A 21,033-nucleotide genomic window follows, 5' to 3' on the forward strand; every position below is an offset into this window, starting at 1 on the left:
TCTTGGCGAAAAAAGATCTCATCTCCGCGTTGCCCGGTCTTCCGATCACCGTCTTCATCGTCTACAGCTAATCAAGGATTGAAAGGTCAAGATGTCTTTGAACCTCATCTCCACATCGTCATTGCTGCGCAATGCTGCGACCACAGCCAATGTTGGCCTCTCACTCTGTCGCTGGAGCTCGACCGCTGCCATGAGCGCTTTCACTTCCCAGCGCGGCACAAGCTCACAAAGTATGTGATGGACCCGGTACACTGAAATCATCTGTTTATTCCTCCATTGTGTAATATGGGAACACATTGATTTGCTTGTGCTTGTCAACTAACGTGTTGCGATAGCCTCCCAAGTGGTCCAACGACGCCGCTTACCTAGTCGCCTGAAGTTCCTCGAGGACCAGAAGGCGCAAGGCGAGAGCCGAGCCCTTGAGAGATACCAAACCCGTGACTTCAAGGCTGGAGACATTTACTCCCCTCATGATCTTAGCCCGGCCGAGATGAAGAAATGGGGAAAGCGCCAGAGCCCTCAAACAGATGCCTTTGACGCATTGAACCTGAATCCTATGGATTTGTACAAGGTACATAGTCTTCAAGCCAATGGATTTTTGATATTAATGAACAATTATGATGAACAGCCACTGATTGCTGACACCTTTCTCATTACAGAGCTTTTCCGTCATGTCCGAATATATGACCAGCATGGGCCGCATCAAACCTCGAGCCGTCACCGGTCTCCGACCTGTTAACCAGCGCAAAATTGCCAAGGCACTCCGGAGAGCAATCGGCATGGGTCTTATGCCTAGTGTCCACAGACACCCCGAAATTCTTGCGTCCGAGATGCGAGCACGTATGGAGGGCCCTGGAGGGTTCTAGGCCGAACATACTACTTCGGAGTCATTGTTTTGGGATCTTGAACAAATTTGGGGAAATTTCCATGTCTGAGTACAGGCCGGTGCCTGGTGGAAAGGGCACGACTTAGTGTATTATTACTCTTAGCGCTATGCATTGATTTTTTTTGAGAGCTATGATGTTCAAATTCCTTTCTGCTAGAATTGCTGGAGGTACCAGTTACATTTTATATGCGTTGATACTGATACCCCCCTTCCTGCAGATGCTCAACGCTTGTTTAATGTAGACAGGGCGTGGCTGTGTTCCCCGCTATTGTGGCCAGGGTACGTCAGTCGGTAAACAACGGACCGGCGGGCTTCCCTCTGCTTTTTCCCAACTCCACTGCTTGAGTGTGCATATCTTAGCAATGTCGCTTACGAATGGTGAGAACCTTACAGCCGAATGTTATCTCTAATATCCTGACAAATACAAAGAGTCCATTTGGGCTGCTAGCCCCTCCACCACCCGCGGCCAGCCCACTCAGCTCTCTTCCGATTCTAAAGGCGAACGATTGGCCTATGCGGTGTGTGATTTTCAAAGAATCTCTACAAGAGCATAACCTCGTTCTGATACAAGCAATCACAGTCCAACAAGTCCATCTTCCTCCGTTCAATCGACGATCCCGCAGTCGCTAGGCAGTACACCGAACACAAGGCGCAGACAACTGTCGCACGCTTCGCCCCATCCGGTTTCTACGTTGCAAGTGGTGACACTGCTGGAATCGTGAGAGTATGGGATTGTGTCGGCGAAGGAATTACCAAGGGTGAATACTGCATTGTCAATGGTCGAATCAACGATTTGGCCTGGGACGGTGACTCCCAGCGCATTATTGCTGTCGGCGATGGCAAGCAGCGATATGGACACTGTATCACCTGGGATAGTGGAAACACCGTTGGGGAGATCCACGGTCATACGCAACAGCTCAACACCGTGTCAATTAGGCAGCAACGGCCCCTGCGTGCCGCCACTGCTGGTGATGACAGGAAGACAGTCTTCTACCACGGAGCGCCATTCAAATTCAACAATGGAATTGCTGACAAGCACTCAAACTATATCTACGGAGTCGGCTTCAGCCCGGATGGATCGCACTTGGTCAGTGTTGGCGCAGACCGGAAGATTTGGCTCTACGACGGGAAGACAGGCGAGACCAAGGGTCAAATTGGCGAAGGAGAACACAAGGGCAGTATCTTTGGTGTCTCCTGGGACAAGGACTCGCGAAAGTTCGTCACTGCAAGTGCGGACCGGACCGTCAAGATCTGGGATGTGGAAGCTGGCAAAGCAACACAGACCTGGACCCTGGGAGAAGAGGGTGCTCTGGCTGTTCGTGACCACCAAGTTGGCGTGGTCTGGCCCCCAGGCAGAAACGATAACCTGCTCATCAGTTTGTCTCTCAGTGGAGACTTGAACTACTTGGTTGAGGGAACCCCAGAGCCCCGCCAGGTGGTGTCAGGCCACCAGAAGAGTATCACCTCCTTGACACAGACCACTGTGGATGACAAGCAAACTTTGTGGACAGGCAGCTTTGAGGGAAGAGTCTGCCACTGGGATGTAGCTTCAGGCAAGGCTGAGGAGATTGAAGGAGATGCCCACCCCGGCTATGTCGCCGGGCTTGCAACCACATCAGAGGGAAGTGGTAGAATTTACAGTGTCGGCTGGGACGACACACTCCGTTCTGTCGATGAGGCTGCTAAAACATACACCGGCAGCGCTTCAAAACTCAATGGACAACCAAAGGGCGTTGCCGCTGGCGACTCAACCGTGCTTGTTGGCGAAGCTGAAACCGTCGAGATTTTCCAGGATGGCAAGAAGACCGGAGAATACAAGACCGACTTTGCAGCTACAACCGTAGCCGCTCACGGTTCCCAGGCAGCCATTGGAGGTGAGAATGGTTCTGTTCAGATCTGTGCCATCTCCAGCTCTCGACTTTCTCCTCGGGCGGACATCAATGCCTCTCGCAACCCAATCTCTGCTCTTGCCTTTTCTCCAGACGCCTCCCACTTGGCCATAGGTGATTTGCGAGGACGTGTCCTGGTTTTCAAGGTTGCAGATGGTAGTCTAGTGACGGACCGCTGGACGGCGCATACTGCACGAATCACGTCTCTGGCCTGGAACGAAGCCGGCTCACACGTTGTGAGTGGATCTCTGGATACCAACATCTTTGTCTGGAGCTTGGCTAAGCCAGGCGACTGGCTTGAGCTGCAGAATGCTCACAAGGAGGGTGTCCATGGTGTTGGTTGGGTTGCAGGGGGCTCCAAGATCATTTCAGCTGGTGCAGATGCAGCGGTGAAGGTGTGGAAAGTGGAAGGCTTGAATTAATTGTGGAGTAGCTGTGGCTGTACTCCGTATTTGGCTATCAAATTACAACGATCGAACTCTTACATTTTAATTGTTAGCCCGATAAATTTGAGATCAGAAGGAAACAAGATACAAATTTAAACGATGAACATTAATATGCTCTGAGCTTTACACAACTTGACTGGGTAGATAAAGCAAAACAAAACAAAACAAAAAGGTGCGTGGCAATGACAAATGGGAGGTGGCCGTATTTACCTTCCAATCCTCGCCAGTTGATGCATCGCTCCATGCACCTTCGCACGACCCTCTGACGTCTTCATAATTACTGGAGAAAGGGCGAGTCAACGAAGATGTGCCATGGGGTTTGTACAACGCCTTGAGTCCACGCGAAGTAGGTGAAACCTGAAAGATGCCGTCTGGAACTCCAAGCAGCTCCCGCCGCTCGCGCCCAATGGTGTGTACTCGTATTTTTCTGGCTTGAGAGATACTAATCGTCGGTGAAGCTGCGTCAGGCTACATTTGTTCTCCCGAAAACAGGCCAACGCCTGAAAGGAGTCGTTAACCTCAGAAACCCCACCACAATCTCGGACAATAACGAGGAAAGGCGCGGGCTCCTCACAAATGAGATCCAACATTATGAGGGGTACCTCGACGCGCTCACGCGCCGTTTACGTGATAACTGGACGCAGACAAAAAACTTCTTGAGATCAGAACCGGGCATTGGGGTCTTGAAATACAGTCTTGCTTATTTAGTCGGATCTCTTGCAACCTTTATCCCCGCAATCTCGGCCATGCTGGGCCATCAGGATGGGAAACACATGGTGGCTACGGTCACGGTCTACTTCCACCCTGCCAGATCTCAGGGTGCGATGTTCAAGGCTTCGATCTGTGCGTTCCTAGCGTTCTGCTATTCTACTTTCTTGACAATTACCAGCATGTTCGTGGAGATGTTTTTCCAAGATACATTGGAGTTGCCTGCCCTTGGACATGCCGTAGTTCTGATTGTATTTTGTGGCGGTGGGCTTGGTTTTGTTGGTTGGACCAAGCAACGATTGGGAGATCCTTTGGTGAACGTTGCCTGTTCACTTACCGCTCTGTCAACAATTACCCTTTTGACTAAGGAGGGTTCTGTGCAAAGCGGCGACTTGTCTCTTTCCAAGATCTTCCAAGTCTTGAAGATGGTTCTGATGGGCGTGGTGGCCGTCATGGCTGTATCCTTTTTCGTCTTCCCCATATCAGCGCGTAAAAAGCTGCGCTCGAACCTAGTAATGGTCACTGATACATTGGCTCTCAGGATGGCACTCATCACGGAAAGCTTCTTGAGTGGGACAGAGGAGGTCCTTGTCTCGACTGAATTCGTTGAGGCAGAGGCGAAGCACCGCAAGGCTTATAGCCAGCTCGACAGGCTCGTTCGAGAAGCTAAACTTGAGCATTATGTAGCAGGGACCGAGAGAGAGTACAGGCTCGAAAAGAACCTCGTTCGCTGGGTGCAAGATATTACCCATAACATGGGAGGGCTGCGTAATGCTGCTTCTCTCCAGTTCAGTTTGATTCGTGAGACTACCTGTGAGTCTGCCTCTCCGGAAGATCAGCCGGATGTCGCGACTCATGTGGACTATTTCACGCCCCTTGAGCGATCCTGGTCATTTCCCGATGGGTCCTTTCTGGAGCCTATTGTTGAGCGACCGGAGGAGGAGCTATCTCCAGGCGGTTCCATCAAACCTGGGAGTGCTGAATCAACACCTAGACCCGCACTTCTTCCAGCAGATGTCTTCACTGTTTTCATCTCTCACCTAGGTCCTGCAATGGTAAATTTGAACTCGAGAAGCATTTGATACAATTCAAGACTGACCAGAAGCAGCGATCTTTGGCCTTTACATTGAAAGAAATTTTCAAGGAGATTCCATTTGGGCCTGCGCCGAACTACAAAGTCTCAGTGAATGGTCAACTGCGAATCAGTCTTGACCGGGCGCTTGATCTTTACAAAGAATCGCGCGAGAAGACACTCGCAGCCTTGTATCAGCAAGAGGAGACCAGGAAATTGAAGACTCGCGAAGCTGAAGCCGATCTTGAGGAAATCACAGCCAGCTGTGGCCATTTCAGCTTTTCCCTCCTTGAATTTGGAGAGCAGCTCCGAGAGATGCTTTCCATCTTAGATGAGCTGCAGTTGGAAGTCGAAGAACGGCCTCATGGGCGAACCTGGTCATGGCTCAAATTCTGGCGGTGGTCGAGAAATACAGAGAACGCTAAAATGGACCCATTTGATGCTGGTATGTATACCACCACATACCAGCTGTTGGAGCGTGGACATCATGTTAATTACCTACAAAGCAGCTTTTAGACCTTTCCATCCAGCCGCTAATGAGCAGGACCCCCCTGGGCATGCTAGGCATGCATCAGATGGCTTGATTGCACATGATAGACTGCCAGTCAATGTTCAAACACATACAGCCCCCTCAGAAAATGACACCACAACGCAAAGACTCGGTTACCGGCTATGGAAATGTCTGGGGTTCTTCCGACGAGATGATACAAAATACGCGATCAAGGTTGGGGCAGGAGCTGCCATCTACGCGCTGCCTGCATTCCTTCCTTCTACTCGCCCGTTCTATGGGCGCTGGCGAGGAGAATGGGGTCTGTTGTCATACATGCTGGTCTGCTCAATGACAATTGGAGCCTCAAATACGACGGGGTATGCCCGTTTTCTGGGTACTTGCTTGGGGGCAGTCGCTGCTATTCTAGCATGGAACATCACCGCCGGAAATGTGTTTGCTCTTGCATTCTTGGGATGGATAATGGCCGTCTGGACTGGATATATCACTATCGTTCGTGGAAACGGACCCATGGGCCGGTTCATCATGCTTACTTACAACCTCTCCGTGCTGTATGCCTATTCCCTCTCTCAGAAGGCGGCAAACCTCGACGAAGATGAAGGCGGTTCTAATCCTATAATGACCGAAATTGCACTTCACCGAGTTGTTGCTGTGTTGTCCGGATGCATTTGGGGGATTATCATCACTCGAGTGATTTGGCCCATCAGCGCAAGACGTAGGCTCAAGGAGAGCCTGAGTCTTCTCTGGCTGCATCTCAGTCTTGTCTGGAAACGCGATCCCCTATCTATCATGGCTAAAGGCCAAAAGTCTGTTTTATACATGACGCCCCGGGAGAAGCTTGAGATTGAAAGATTTTTATCTCGGTTGGAGTCTCTTCAGGCTGCGGCAGGCTCCGAATTTGAATTGAAAAGTGCATTCCCTGCAGCCTCTTATGCCAACATTGTTCACCGTACACGCAGCATGGTGAACTCTTTCCACACTATAAACATCGAGCTAATGAACAATGATGTGGCAACTGAAGGTGAAATCAGCCTTCTTCAATACACAAAACTAGAACGGCGACAGCTCTCTGCTCGCGTAAGCCATCTACTTTCAGGTCAGTCCTCTTGCAACTACCGTGCACTTGATGCACTGCTGACTGTCATCCAGTGATTGCTTCATCAATGAAACTCGAGTACCCTTTGAATGATGTGCTTCCTAGCGTTGAGCATGCCAGAGACCGGTTGCTTGCTCGCATCTATCGTTATCGCCTGGATCGCGAAGCATCTCAACAGACCACAGATGAGGACTGTGCTTTGCTTTATGCCTATAGTGAGTTTTTACTTGGTTTCTAGTCAAATCTAGTACAGCATAATGACTCTTGCACTTCTAGTTTTGGTGACGGGACAATTATCGAATGAGATCACAGAGATCATTGCGGAGATCGGAAAACTCTTTGGTGTATTAAGTGAAGATGTGGTACAGCTAGCTTGAAAATCTAGCTAATCAGTCTGAATAGCATCTAAAATTACAGTGTAAAGAAGTATGTGTAAACACTTTCAGGGCAACGCTGCTAAGTTTGGCGCATATCGATGTATCCGTTTCTGGCGTCTGGCGGGGAACAGCAAGTCGGAACCTCCCCTTCCACCCAAACCCATCGCCATATCTTCCACTCCATCAATTTTCATCTTCAATTCCGCAGGTGCTCTTTTGAAAGCATTTAATGTTCCTCTAATTCTAGTTTGAACCCGAGAATCCTCCTTGATGAAGGCGTAGGTGCCAGTATTCCCTGCCCTTCGGCGTCGACCGTCGCGCTCTCGCGAGTTCGGCAACCATGCAGATTGATCCGGCGGCTCTGAGTCGGAATGACTCTATCTCAAATCCAAAGGGCGCCGTGCCCAACGGCTCAGTATCCGCGAAGACCTCCAGAGCTCTGATATCGGTGCCTCGGTTGGAGTTGGAGCATGCCTACACGGATCTGAAGGCCGCCATAGGAGACAAGTGGGCCGAATACAAAGAGTCCACGGCTCTTTTCTTACTGGGTAAGTCTTGATACGCGTGCAACTGCTGATTGGGAAGTGATTGCTAGAACTCCGCGGGGCCTGTTTCCCCCCTCCCTTCTGCCTCAGATCGATGACCTCCTGACCTCTTGCTTCCTCATAGGACATTACAACCAAAGCGAATACTCATCACACGTCGACTACTTCTTGTGCGCCGATCCAAAAAACGAACATCTACATAATAATTTTGTTTGCGCGCTCATCGGAAACCTCACACGAGACCTCCCCGATCATGGCGTCGCAAACTGGGTATCGGCCAATGATAAACCATCAACGGTATCAAAACCCGTCTCCGGAGATGCCGCGGAGCAAAGATTGAAGACGGAAGTCATGAAACTACCTCCGAGGGACCGTCGGCGCATAAAGGGGATCCCAGAGGTATGTAGTCGCGAACAATGGCAATTACCTTCGCCGTAGAACCCGACAGCTAATGATCACCAGCGAGATCCAAATGAAACGGTCCCCACAGAGCTCGAAGAAAGCCATCTAGCTAAACAATTCAAATTACCCAGTCAGGTTCCCGCAAGTGCAGGCGGGCTGAACAAAACTAGTAAGGCGATGCCCTTCGCGTCGAACTCGAGATATCCTCTCCGTTCCCGTGGTCCCTTATCAGGAAATTAAACCTAACCATCCTCCTCCATTACAGACTGGGAACTGGAAATCCGAAAACGCTATGCCCAGCCCCTCGCCGCAGAAACAGGCGAATTCCCCGATGCTGAATCCATACATGCCCGCATGGTCCCCATATGTTACGAAGAATCTCTACCTAGCGGTGCTGGGCTCCCCTGCGCTGAATTCATGGCAATTGCGACTGAAACTTTCGTAAAGGAAGTTTTGTCCGCTGTGTTCTCGCGCACCCGTTCGAATGGCCCCTCCGGTACAATCAACAACATGATGATGCGTCAGTACCGGCACCAACTGGAAGTCGAAGAGCTTGCATACACACGTGGAGAAATTGCTAAGGACGCCGCCACAGGCCTCCTTCCAGTTGAAGCAAGAGAGGCCAACATTCGAAAACCATTGGGCGTTAGAGACCTACGATTAACTTTGGAGCTAGGCGGCGGTGTTCTCGGCCACATGCCACTCATCGTAGACCAAATCATGAACGGGTACTTCGAAGACGAACTCGAGACTGAAAGACACGATCGAATGGAAAATGGCGTTGGTGAGCCGCATCAAGAAATCAAACCCGAAGACGAGATGGACTTGGACGAAGATGAAGACGAAGACGGTTCTCTATTAGACTGGGAAGGCGGCACACTTGGCGATCGAGATCAGTTGAGCTCTTTGCTCGACGAGTGTCTTTCCATGGCCACATGAGAATCTTATACCCCCGCTGTCTCTTTTTTTCCGTTTCCTACATGCCACATTACATGCTTTTTTTGCTCGTTTTTTGTTCTACGGTTTTGGATGGTGGCTCACGGCGTCTGGGTACTACCAAGGGAGGCTGTCACCACTTGTGACGCCACATTATTTGCATATGGATTTGGAGTTTGAAGATATTGTCTTACCCGTTCTCGATCGCCTCTTGTCTTGTCCCCTATGTTTCACCTCCTTCATATTTGGTCATGTACAATATCACTCCTTTAAGGGGTAAGGCAAGGCGGTCGAGGTCTGGAGGATGAAGGGAAACTCAGAGAAAACTAAAGAGACTAAAAAAGCTGAATGGCTATGATCCCTTTTGGGAAGAGGAGGTCAGGCTTGTTCGATACCCATGAATTCTACTTTACAACTTGGTTATCTTGAGGAGTTATTACATAGTTACATATTAGATCACTGGGCTTAACTCTTTGACATGAGTCCAACAGAGATAGATCCCTGTCAAAGATTGAATTCCATGGGCGGTTTGCCCCCGAAACGCCTAGAGAAAATACACCCACAAAGAACATGCCAGCTAGCTGATGGTATTTGCGACGAGCTTCAAAATCTCCTCGGTGGTTTTGTAGGCATTGGCCGGGTCCTTCACGATAGACTGCCAGATTTCACCGTGCTTGGGTTCCATTGAGATGCACTTCGACACGACATCTGATCGTTTTTCCTGCAACATAGATGTCAGCTAGTTATTCCATTGATGACATGGAATCCACAGAACGAATGAAAAGGGGAGTAACTAACCTCAGTGCCATGTTGCAAAAGGAATTTGTAATACCAAGCCCAGCCATCACCATAATCACTATCCAAGACAATTGCCTTCTCAAACCACGTCATGGCCTTCTCCAAGCGACGCTCGCCCCAGAAGATACGCGCGACAGTGATGAACAGAATCGGGTCATTCTCGACCTTCTTGATAGCCTCCAAACTACGTGCCTTGCGCTGAGCGCGGGGCTCGAGATACCAGATACTTTCACTCCACAGAAGTCCTGATGTTGGAACTTCTTGGATCGCGCGCGCCATGAGGACCTTGGCCTGAGCGATATTGTTGGCACGACGTTCAACACGCACACTTTCGGTCCAGAGCTCTGCGTTCTTAGGGACGGCCAAACGCGCTCTGTCGAGAACGGATCGCGCCCGGACGACGGCACCCGCTTTTTCTTCCAGTCGCGAGGCAAGTAGCCAGAGCGCGACGGACTTCGGGCAGGCTCTAGTGCCTGTTCCGTAGGCCTCGCGCGCCTGCGGGAACTTGTTCTGTGATTCGTAGATTTGGCCCTTGATCATCCAGAGCTTGTCAGCCTTCGGGAAAAGTTGTAAGCCTTGGTTGACTAGATCTAAAGCGTCGTCGATGTTGCCGAGCTGCCGCTCAAAGGCAACACTCTTGGTCCACACGCGATCTGTGCCAGCTTCACGGCGGGCAGTAACCAGAAGTTCTCTGGCTTGGTCTGTCTTTTTGGCATCAGCCTCCAGTTTAACAGCAGCCAGCCAGATATCTTCGTTGTTGGGGTTTTGGTGGAAGGCACGGCCGAGAACTCGTCGAGCATCGTCAATATCTCCAGACTGCCATTTCTCCTTGGCAAGAAGAAGCCAGAGCTCCTCGCTTTGGGGGCACGCATCGACTGCTTTCTCCAGAACCTGCCAGAGAGCTTCCTTGGTGCCGTGGTTGCGCTCCAGGTCTGCTGCCGCGAGCCAAATGGATCGGCGGTTCACAAAGACCCGCAAAGCGTAAGCATAAATTGCCCGGGCAGTTTCGTAATTACCACGGGCAATGCTAGCCTTTGCGTCATCCATCCAGATATCTTTTCGGTCATCATCCTCATCCAGGCCCCATCCTAAAGTCTCTTGAATAATACTACCACATGTCAGCACAGCGCCTTCGCCTTCGCATTTTTCGGCTTCTGTGATCCATTCCTCTCTTTTGAGCATGGCGTTCTCTCGGGCCAGTGACTGGATAGCACGCTTCATGACATTGACCTTTGCGAATGTACCCATCTGCTCCTGGAGTCGAGCTGCAGCAATCCAGATTTCGTAGCTAGTAGGAACGGCCTTGCGAGCGGCGTTCAAGACTTTCTGTGCATTTTCCGGGGTTTCAAGACGAGCAAGGGCAAGCCACAACTCGACTGACAGTGGAATGATTTCGACGGCCTTTGCCAACAGCAAGCGCGCATCGGCGGGATCATCTTCTAGATTGACAGCTTCTTTCCAGATCTGCACTGATTGGGGAATATGCAAAATAGCTTGCCGAAGAACATTCTTCTTGGCACGGGTGTCCGTTTCTAATCTCATGGCCTCAGTCCAAAGTCTTGTGGAACGGTCATTGTTCTTGATGGCATTCGCTGCAATAACCTTTGCATTGTGGCCTTCATTGAGTCGAATGTTTTCTAGCCATGCATCTTCGCTTTTGGGGCAGAGCTCACACCCTTTAGCGATGAGAGTCCTGGCAGCCACAATCCGGCCAGCAAGCTCTTCCAGACGAGCTAGAGCAATCCAACCGGGAGCATGCTTAGGGTTGGTCTTGGTGACGGATTCTAACAGGGTACGAACTCGCTTTATATCGCCCACCTCAACTTCGCCAGCTTTGGCTTCTGATTGTGTCAAGCTAGTGAGGTAACCCTTGGGGTCGATATTCGTAGCAGTTCCAGACTTATCAGCGGATGATCCTAGCGCAGCTTGATCAAGTCGAACCTTCAGCACCTTATCACGGGCCGCTCCGATGTCTGCGAAGTTCATCATGGTGCTGTCGGCGTTTTCTCCTTCGTCGATAGTCGTTTCCGTGCCATCTTCGGTAATTGTCGTGCCGTATTGAGCTGAGTCTCTCGCACTAGCAATCACACTATCGGGTACGGCGTAGTGCCGTTGTCGGGCATTCTGTTTCTCTCGTCGATTCTTGCCCGTCAAATCTCCTACCTCCGGGAGGTTGGCCCAGTCTTCTTCCGATACCGAGGCGAGTGTGCGTTTCAGATCGGCAAATTGGTGTTGGATCTTCGGGTTATTGCGTTCGTATTCCTGTTGTTGGGCTTTCTCTCGAGCTTCCCTGTAGGTGGCGAACGATTCAAGTCGGTACTCTGTCCAAACAACCGGGGCTAACCCGATAAACAAAGGTTTCGGAGGGAAAATGGAAGGAAAATAACTAACCTGCGAGCTCTCCGGCGCTTGTCCATTTTCTCATCTACCTCCTGGTAGATGCGGTCTGCCTCGTCATCTTCTTGGTCGAATTGTCCATATGCGAACAGCCCGACTTCATTGTCAGGATCCTGGAACCGCTCATCTTCCTCCTCCTTATCCTCTTCTTTTCCACCTTTTTCACGTGTAGTGGCCCCGTAGGCAGTGGGTGCAGCAGCTCCCAGAAGCTGAGCTCTCTTGGTGAGAGCAGCCTGGATCTGTTCGGGCGTAGGTCCTTCACGTGCCGGACCAAGATCGGAGCGAGTGGTGAATCCTGTCGCACCACGACCTAGACCAGCAACATAGTTCTCAGGCGCTGCCTGGCTTAGGAAATCCTTTCGTCCAGACGCCATGTTGGGCACGACACAACTCTGAGAGCTCGACGCCGACGGCGCTGAAGGCGAAGGCAGGCCCGGATGAAAGTAATTCCGTTGCCGGCAATCTTATCGCAAAAAAAGTTCCCGCCCACATTGGAAGTTCATGTGCTCTGTTGCCCAAGGCATTCTGTTTTGATTCTTTTGATTATTGTCAAATTTCAGAGGCTGACTGCTTCAAGATGCCAAAGGTTAACAAGCAGAAGCGCAATAGCGCCGCTTCACAGGGTCTATCAGATGCTGCTGCCAAGACAAAAGCTGCTCACAGCATCTTCAAGATGAACACTGATATTGGCCAGCACGTTCTAAAGAACCCTGGTATTGCTGGTAGGGACTGGTTTTCACTGCACTGTGTCTACCGTAACTAACAATAGGCTATCTAGCTGCAATTGTGGAAAAGGCCGAGCTCAAGCAAAGCGATGTAAGTTACAAAAGACATTGATTGTTCTAACAAAAACTAACAAGTTGATACAACAGATCGTCCTTGAAATTGGTCCCGGTACTGGTAACTTGACAGCCAAGATTCTAGAAAAGGCAAAGAAGTGCATTGCCGTGGAGTTGGATCCTCGTATGGCTGCAGAAGTCACAAAGCGCTTCCAGTCCACTCCATACCAAAAGCGCCTGGAGGTCATTCTTGGAGATGTGATGAAGACGGAGCTCCCATACTTCGATGTCTGTATCAGTAATACTCCTTACCAGGTACAAAACCCCATATCTCCTTCAAACGCTGTCCCCGAGTCTAACAAAGTCAAGATCTCTTCTCCTCTCACATTCAAGCTCCTGGCTACATCTCCGGCGCCTCGTTCCTGTGTACTCATGTAAGTCCCCATCATCAAGGCTAGAAGCTTTCAGAAATGTTCTGTGTAGTTGAAAGCTGACATGTTAACCCTCTGTGCAGGTTCCAACGTGAGTTCGCTCTGCGTTTATTCGCCAAGCCCGGCGACAAACTTTACAGTCGACTTTCAGTCAATGCGCAAATGTGGGCCAAGATTGATCATATCATGAAGGTTGGCAAGAACAACTTCAAACCACCGCCGCAGGTCGAGTCAAGCGTCATTCGAATGGTCCCTAAGAACCCACGGCCACAGATCAACTACGAAGAGTGGGATGGCCTTTTGCGAATTGTCTTCGTACGGAAGAACAAGACCCTTCGGTCCAGTTTCATTGGCACGACAAGCATCATGGAATTGTTAGAGGCAAACTATCGGACATGGTGTGCACAAAATGACATCCCGGTGGAGGATGGCCCGGTTGAAGTCGTCAATGACAATGCCATGGCAATGGACATGGACGAGGAGCAAGAAGAGGAACAGGCTGTCGAGGAACCGGTTGACGAAGTCATGGATATGGACGATGACGATGTTCCTGATTTCTTCAAGGAGAGCACAAATGCCCGTCTCGAAGCAGCACTGAAGAATGGAGCTTCACGCAAGAAGCGTAGCAAGGTTGCAGAATTAGTCCGCGAGAAAGTGCGCCAGGTCCTAGAGGACGACACTGATCTCGGAGAGAGGCGCGCGAGAATGTGTGATGAGAATGATTTCTTGAAGCTGCTGTGGGCATTCAACCAAAAGGGCATTCATTTCAACTGAGCGAGACGGACCATGTCTGCCCCGGGAGAAGGCATCCGAAAAAACAGAAGTTGGGAATTCGGATCATGAATTATGATTATCATCAATAAAAGATACCATTTTCAGGAGGTTCATCACCAGCAGGCCGGAGGTGAGCACGCGAGTCTTGAAACAGGCTCTGCCAGATAAATGCTTCACTGAGTAAGAGCTCAATGTCTTTCTCGGTCCAACCCTTCGTTGGCAATGCTTGGAGGAACATCATAACCTCCTGGAAGAACGTTAGTACCTGTTTAATGGTGGCAATGTTCGATTGCAAAATCGTACCTGGAAATCCATCTTGACCAATTGATCTGTCCACTTAACCAAGAATGCAGCACAAACATATAGGTGGAATCGAGAGAAGCCCTGCTCCTCGGCCTGGAATGACAGTCAATACCATGTAAAGCAGTCCTGTGGGGGAATAGGTACCATGTACGTGTCCCACATGCGTATCGTGTTTTTGATGCTCATTTCCCGCATGAGCAAGCAGTTCATCCATCGGAAACTAAATTGCATAAATTCCACACCTTCTTGCTCTAGGTGCTTCGCAAGCGCTGCATCGATGCGCACTGTCAGATCTCGTAGTGCCCTGACCTGTCGGTGAATGCCAGGCTGGGCATAAATGTAGTTGTCCTGGATACCATCCAGCAGCTTTGTCAAACACCAAAAGGTGTCTGCTTCTACCGCATCTAGCACACTCCGAGGCAATTGGCCTGGGTCCATGCCATCTTCAACGTTCAGATCGGTTATGTAAACGCCCAGGAAGACCTGCCAGAATGGTGTGACTAGATCATTGATACCTTGGACGTAACCACTTGCTGGGTGTCGAATGGCCCAGAGATAAAGGATGCGTTCCAAGGAGCGCTGGGTGGCTTCATAGCCGTACAATGGGATGTGAGGGCTGGTGCGTGGAACGTCGATGCTAATCTGGTGCCAAACCGCCTCATCAAGACCTCTACCGCGGCCTTTGGTCGAAGGGGGGTTTGCAGAGCTTGCCCCGCTACCCCGATCAAAGGCCTGCCGGACTCCGTCAAGGTATTCCTTGCGCTTCCGTTCCAGGGTGGAAATGCGTCGCTCGCTGTTTGTAGGAAGGTAGCCAAGGAGAAGTTGCCAGGTCATTGGCCGCACTTCTTCCGGGACACCGGACCAAGCGAGATCCCGCAGCTCAGTGGGAGATACTGTGCTTGCTTGCAATATGCGCTTGAACTTGTTAATTCGCGTAATGTGACTCGAATGGATATCCCTCTCTTTAGGTGAAGCATCTATAGGAGGTGGGGAGTGATTGATGAGATTCAAAGCATTAGCAGGATCTATACATGTTAGCATAGCCCTGCTTCTTTCCAGTCATCAAGTCATACATACCTTGTAAGATGTCCTTGTATTGAGGTCTGAGGATCTTCCCATCTCCCTTACGAGCAGTTGGATACAGCGGGGCACCACGCTCCTCTGCAATATCCGAGCTATTTGCGCGTTGCCTGTTGGCGGCTGCTAATCCAAACCCAAGTGTTGAGGGGTTGCCTGCTGCCCCACCACTGAAATCAATGTTCTGGGCCTTCAAAGGCGCGGAATTTTTCCTCCTCATACTAGCAAGACTAGGGAGTCCGAATTCGTCTTCGTCATCATCGTACACAATCTCATCATCATAATCATCTTCATCTTCATCTTCATCTGTAGGGTCACGGCTCCACTCGTCGACCCCGTCAGTCATTATGCCGGGGTACGGTTGCCGGGGAGGTGAGGCGACCAAGTTTCCTGGTCGGCGAACCAAGTTTGATGCAAAATTTGTAGCCGATGGCTTCGGTGGTGTTCTCGGGGTTGGGTGGGAGGAGGTAGGTCTGCCAAGGAAGACACTTGTCAGTCGTTGTTTCCGATCAATTGCAGGATCTGTAGAATGCATTCTAACGTACTGTACAATATCAGCATGTGAGTATGATGCGCCAACAACAGTATTCGAGCCATGGAACTTCGACGATCCCGGGTTTAGGGACGCATTTCGGCCAGCCCAAAAGGGCGAATCGGCACGTCTTCAAAGAACATTAGCACTCAACAGACATTACAACTGCTTTGGTAGCTGTAGAAAAGCGCATTCAAAGCTTTGACTCACTCAGACTTGTCTGTGAAATGGGAAGAAAGACCATGTAAGCTATAGCTGCGATTAAAATGCAAGGGGAGGCAAAAGATACGAACCAACCTGGACCATTTCCTAGTGATGCAGTTAGCTCCATGTCACCGAAGGATGCAAGAAAAGATTAGGATCAGAATGATGAACACACCTGTTTCCCTTTTTTGTTCGCCATCGTATGGGGATTCCGAGAGTGGTGTGCTCATGCGGGAGTCTAATACACGTGCGGGGTGGCACTGTAATAGAATGAATACCGTTATCCTGCAGCCAGGCCATGTAGGAACTGAAATTAAGATCAATAGAGCATATCAGAGAGGAGTAGACTCGAAATGAAAGGCAGATGAAAGCAATTTTGTAGATTCTGACCATGAAACAGATACCAAATGTCTATCTTTCATCCCGAGTCCAGCGTGAAGACTGCGCATTATGTAAGCGCTCCGCTTGAGGAATTCCGCGGTCCTAGACTTCTCAACTTCTTCTTCGCGTGTTTTCACTTTTTCTACTTTTTCTCGTTACTTTAGTTCTGCTCTACTCCGATTTACAAGGTTAAAACGTGTTTCTGTGACTACTTCTCCTATCGCTTCATTGACCACTCAGTTTTTCATCATGGCTGACCCAGAGGATGGAGATGATCTCTTTGCTGATCTGTATGTTTTCTACTTCACATTGAAATTGAAACGAGGTTCTAATAAAACTTATTTGTTTTAGGTACGACGCTGACGATTCCACAAATCGCACTACTGTAGCGGTTGAGGCGCCAAAGTCTACTGATCTCGCGACCATCCCTGCTGCTGGAGAATCTGCTGGGCAGGATTTTGCACCTGCCCCTGTTGGCACCTATGAATCGCGCCCTACTCAACCTTCGGAATCTGACCCGGGTTATCATAACGGCTCCGGAAACGCTTATGGCGCCCCTGCTAATGCCCAGGCGCCCTCTCCTGTCGAGACCGAGTCTCACGGAACAGGAATCAAAGAAGATGGGTAAGTTCACTAATTGTGTTTCTTTCACATGTTATGTTCCAAATCTTCCCCAATTGCATGTATCTGTCTGGTTTCGGGGTTTCCCTCTCCGGAACAAGCCTAGGTGGCGCCAGTTGCTATTCATGGGTTCGACTACAGTTCTGGGTGCAGGAAGGAGTCTCCTAGCTATGGATTAAGATTTCTCTGGGCTGTGGACTGTGGGCGATTTGAGAAGAAGACTTGCCGGTTGATTGACGGCGCATGCGTTTCAACCTTGGAGAGGAGGAAAAACAAAATGCGGACTCGGCGACCATTCAACGTGTCTGTTCAAAGAACTGTCATCACACGCCCATCAACGTCTACCAAATTTTGTCCACAAATCGAATTTCGGGATATTTCGACATTCGGCCCACGGAATCAAGCAGAAGCTTAAAAGACACATCGCCGGGAGTCCTTGGTCAAGTCAATTGCTTGCGCAAATCATTCACACGCCACCCACGGACCTTTGTCACAAACGATTCATATATAGTACAGCCGATACTATATAGTTTCCTGTCGATATACCTTGATAGGGCAGAGCAAGAAGTAGCTATCTAGCTTGGGGACTCTGTGATAGACAAGGCAAATGTCTTCGCGGGTCAGACAGACAGACAGTGACAATTCACTTTTTACGACTGAAATACTTGCACCTACACGCTTCTCATCTCGCCTGTCTCCGGCTTGAGCAATTCAGGAAGAGGAGGACAAGAATTCTGCATCGAGGTCCATGTAAACCAGTGGATTGACGTTAAATCCCGGACCTGAACATCAAACTTGCTCAAGACCATACAAGTATACATTGACAGTGACTGCGAGGTCGAAGATTATGTACCGACCTAGCATGTGTGTTCCTTATTTTAGGGCAGTTGTGCTCTGAATAGCGAAGCTTTTCACGCACTCGAATAGCCCATGAATAGCAATACCTCGCCACCCACCTTTGCACATGGATTTACTTCCTCTACCATTCCCCACTATCGTTTTTACGACATGCATTTTCTTCATCATCTTGCCGTTCATTGAATATCTGTTCCCTAAATATTCGGTTCATCAACTTTTTGCTGAAGCTTCGCTGACCAATGACAATCCACCTACTAGAAAGATGTTTATCGGTGGTCTGAACTGGGAAACTACAGACGGTAAAAATCCTCTTTCTCCGTGGAAAACGCACCATGTGGCTAATAAATCCTTCTCTTCATATAGAGTCCCTCCGTGACTATTTTTCTCAATTCGGCGAGGTTCAGGAATGCACCGTCATGCGGGATAGCGCCACTGGACGCTCTCGCGGCTTTGGGTTTTTGACTTTCCGTGACGCTAAGACTGTGAATACTGTGATGGTAAAGGAGCATTATCTGGATGGAAAGATTGTAAGAACTACCTCGCAACTGGGACAATTCGTACAAGTGAACTGTTGCTGACTAGTATCGAAGATCGATCCCAAGCGTGCTATTCCCCGCGATGAACAGGAGAAGACTTCGAAGATTTTCGTTGGTGGTGTTAGCCAGGAGGCTACCGAGCAAGACTTTAAGCAATTCTTTATGCAGTTTGGCCGCGTTGTGGATGCCACTCTTATGATGGACAAGGACACCGGACGTCCCCGTGGATTTGGCTTCGTCACTTTCGACGGCGATGCGGCTGTTGAGAAGGCTCTTTCCCGTCCTCTTGAGATTCTGGGCAAGCCGATTGAGGTCAAGAAGGCGCAGCCCCGTGGCAACCTGCGTGAGAACAACGATCAACGCGGGGGACACCGCAATGGAGGATACCGTGACCAAAACCAGAACGATGGAGGTCAGCAGCAAGCGCCTCAGCAGGGACAGGGTAGTTCGATGACTCCTCAGATGCTGGCCCAATACTGGCAACGCATGCAACAGTACTTTACCATCATGCAACATCAGATGGCCGCCGGACAGGGAGGAATGCCTGGCATGAACATGGGTGGCGCTATGAACATGAATCCTGCTATGATCGCGCAGATGCAGCAGATGCAGCAGATGCAGATGCGTCAACAGCAACAGCAAATGGGTGCCCAGCAACAAGGGGCTATGAGCCCCGGCCCCCAGAGCCCTGGCTCCCAGCAGGCCATGCCCAACATGATGAACCCCTCCATGATGCAGCCCAACCAAGCCAATGCCCCCGGGGGTCCAGGCAGCGATTCCACCAGCCCTGCCCCCAACGCCGCCGCTATGGCCGCAAACTACAACAATGCACCCCCGAACGCAGCCAGAGGACAGACTGGACCTGGATACAATGCGACCGAGCAAATTGCCTTTGAGCAGCAAAAGTACGAACAGCAACAGATCAACCGCTCCATGGACCCTCGCGGTTTCTCGCCTTACCAGCAGCAGGGTGGCCCAACTTCGTGGGAGGGCATGTACGATGAAGTTCCTCAACCTCATGTCCCGACCGGACCAGCAGGTATGAGACGCATTGGAAGCTCGGGTAGTGGTATGTGATTCTTACGAGTCTTTGCATATTGTGCCTCTTTCATCTCAACGCCGTTCTTCTTTTACTAGCTCCCAATAACTAACACATCCCTTGAACAGGAACCGCGCCCCAGCCTCAAAGCACTGCACCTGCCAATGCTCCCACTGGACCCCGCAACGCCGGCAAGCCTGGTGCAAACTACCGTGGTGGCGGCCGAGGTGGACACCGAACCTACCACCCCTACCAACGCTAATCTGCTCGTTGTGGCTCCTTCAAGTGACGCATCCAGTCTCTTCTCGTTTCAGATACGACTTCGTTTCTTTCATGTGTTTTCTAAGTTCCTTTTTTTTTTGCCATAGGCCAGCGATTTTGGGCCTCATGGATTGATAATTGCGTGGCCGCCAGCCAAAGCGGGTGTGTCAACCTCGCGAGCTGGTTGTATTGGCGATTCCCCTCTCCCTCAACTTCCCTTCAAGGTTATCTGGTCCTGTGCTTTTGTGCTTTTGTTCGCGACTCTCGAGGTTCGAGAATCAACCTTGGAATGCTTAGGTTGAATTTGTTCATGCTAAGCGGGAGGGAAATCGTTCGGCGATCGGTGAAAGCAAGTCTTCGGTCTTCGTTCGAGCTCGGTGATACAATACTTCTTCTTGTGAAATTAGCCTCACAATCAAAAGTCGAAAGTCCTTGAATAGTGTCTTGTAAATCGTTCCGCAAGCGGTAGGTCGTAGGTCGTAGAATGTAGGGCAGAGGGTTTTCGTTGTTGGACGCTCTCACTTGGAAATTCTAAAAGCTGCAGGGGTCGACAAGGCTCATCAGCCCATAAGGAACGGGCCGTGTGCGTGGGAACCACCGCGGCAGGCCAGAAACACACCATATAGTGACGATGTGATATATATATTTGAAATTGCTGCTTAGAATTGATAATTACGATTGGACATGTTTCTTTCTAAAATATCCATTCTCTCAATTCAAAACATAAGATTGACTGTGCCCCCCCGATTGTTACAATACAGCTAAGCATTCCTGAGCTCAGAACAGTTATTTTGATGGTGCAATGATCTTCAATTGGCATGGCTGATGGTCTTGATAGGGCCAAAGAATCCACGTGACTTTGACGACGGCCCCGTTGGCGACGTTCGAATTATTCAGTTCACAGATCTCGTGGAAGATTTACTAGGCTCTACAGGGCTAGCACTTAAAGTCCGATCCATTGATATGTCTCGCACAAAATGACCAAGTAATTTTCATTCACGAGATTGTTCAGAGACCTCGCTGTGCTTTGGTCTGTCTATCCAACCACCTAGCTGCCACTATGTATAACATTCTTTCTATCTGCAAACCTATGTCTCAACTAGGGAATAAGATCAAAAGTTGTAGGGTATTTGAAAATAAATCAACGCTTGTTTAGAAACTTTATAGTATGGAAAAG

At 49.9% G+C, this 21,033-nt stretch overlaps 8 protein-coding genes across 8 annotated transcripts; 6 read left to right on the forward strand and 2 right to left on the reverse strand.

The window, feature by feature from the left end:
* Window positions 1–91: 91 nt before the first annotated feature.
* Pdw03_0587 (Ribosomal protein S18) lies at window positions 92–866 on the forward strand (the record flags this gene model as incomplete). Its single annotated transcript, XM_014680358.2, has 3 exons — window positions 92–230; window positions 336–571; window positions 660–866. The coding sequence occupies 3 exons, from the start codon at window positions 92–94 to the stop codon at window positions 864–866; spliced, it is 582 nt and encodes a 193-aa protein (XP_014535844.2).
* Window positions 867–1,248: 382 nt separating this feature from the next.
* Window positions 1,249–3,197, forward strand: Pdw03_0588 (Actin cortical patch component, putative; the record flags this gene model as incomplete). The annotated part of the gene is made up of 3 exons (XM_066099655.1): window positions 1,249–1,264; window positions 1,316–1,404; window positions 1,467–3,197. 3 exons carry the CDS (start codon window positions 1,249–1,251, stop codon window positions 3,195–3,197), a joined length of 1,836 nt encoding a protein of 611 aa, XP_065957382.1.
* A 388-nt stretch (window positions 3,198–3,585) lies between these two features.
* Pdw03_0589 (Brefeldin A-sensitivity protein 4) lies at window positions 3,586–6,982 on the forward strand (the record flags this gene model as incomplete). The annotated part of the gene is made up of 6 exons (XM_066099656.1): window positions 3,586–3,630; window positions 3,680–4,984; window positions 5,038–5,446; window positions 5,508–6,605; window positions 6,659–6,820; window positions 6,882–6,982. The coding sequence occupies 6 exons, from the start codon at window positions 3,586–3,588 to the stop codon at window positions 6,980–6,982; spliced, it is 3,120 nt and encodes a 1,039-aa protein (XP_065957383.1).
* A 340-nt stretch (window positions 6,983–7,322) lies between these two features.
* Window positions 7,323–8,868, forward strand: Pdw03_0590 (Transcriptional coactivator SAGA-type complex, Ada1/Tada1; the record flags this gene model as incomplete). Its single annotated transcript, XM_066099657.1, has 4 exons — window positions 7,323–7,530; window positions 7,652–7,926; window positions 7,990–8,098; window positions 8,195–8,868. 4 exons carry the CDS (start codon window positions 7,323–7,325, stop codon window positions 8,866–8,868), a joined length of 1,266 nt encoding a protein of 421 aa, XP_065957384.1.
* A 574-nt stretch (window positions 8,869–9,442) lies between these two features.
* Window positions 9,443–12,434, reverse strand: Pdw03_0591 (MRNA splicing factor (Prp1/Zer1), putative; the record flags this gene model as incomplete). Its single annotated transcript, XM_014680360.1, has 3 exons — window positions 9,443–9,586; window positions 9,664–11,953; window positions 12,055–12,434. The coding sequence occupies 3 exons, from the start codon at window positions 12,432–12,434 to the stop codon at window positions 9,443–9,445; spliced, it is 2,814 nt and encodes a 937-aa protein (XP_014535846.1).
* Window positions 12,435–12,637: 203 nt separating this feature from the next.
* Window positions 12,638–14,044, forward strand: Pdw03_0592 (Dimethyladenosine transferase; the record flags this gene model as incomplete). Its single annotated transcript, XM_066099658.1, has 5 exons — window positions 12,638–12,782; window positions 12,839–12,876; window positions 12,933–13,154; window positions 13,209–13,273; window positions 13,354–14,044. 5 exons carry the CDS (start codon window positions 12,638–12,640, stop codon window positions 14,042–14,044), a joined length of 1,161 nt encoding a protein of 386 aa, XP_065957385.1.
* An 82-nt stretch (window positions 14,045–14,126) lies between these two features.
* On the reverse strand, window positions 14,127–16,359 carry Pdw03_0593 (RabGAP/TBC; the record flags this gene model as incomplete). Its single annotated transcript, XM_014680362.2, has 8 exons — window positions 14,127–14,291; window positions 14,348–14,440; window positions 14,492–15,372; window positions 15,425–15,897; window positions 15,970–16,086; window positions 16,167–16,176; window positions 16,250–16,265; window positions 16,336–16,359. The coding sequence occupies 8 exons, from the start codon at window positions 16,357–16,359 to the stop codon at window positions 14,127–14,129; spliced, it is 1,779 nt and encodes a 592-aa protein (XP_014535848.2).
* A 431-nt stretch (window positions 16,360–16,790) lies between these two features.
* On the forward strand, window positions 16,791–19,857 carry Pdw03_0594 (Nucleotide-binding, alpha-beta plait; the record flags this gene model as incomplete). The annotated part of the gene is made up of 6 exons (XM_014680365.2): window positions 16,791–16,831; window positions 16,893–17,165; window positions 18,279–18,319; window positions 18,384–18,547; window positions 18,611–19,625; window positions 19,724–19,857. 6 exons carry the CDS (start codon window positions 16,791–16,793, stop codon window positions 19,855–19,857), a joined length of 1,668 nt encoding a protein of 555 aa, XP_014535851.2.
* Window positions 19,858–21,033: the final 1,176 nt, after the last annotated feature.

The sequence above is a fragment of the Penicillium digitatum genome, chromosome 4, assembly GCF_016767815.1.
Source record: "Penicillium digitatum chromosome 4, complete sequence".
Classification (NCBI taxonomy): domain Eukaryota; kingdom Fungi; phylum Ascomycota; class Eurotiomycetes; order Eurotiales; family Aspergillaceae; genus Penicillium; species Penicillium digitatum.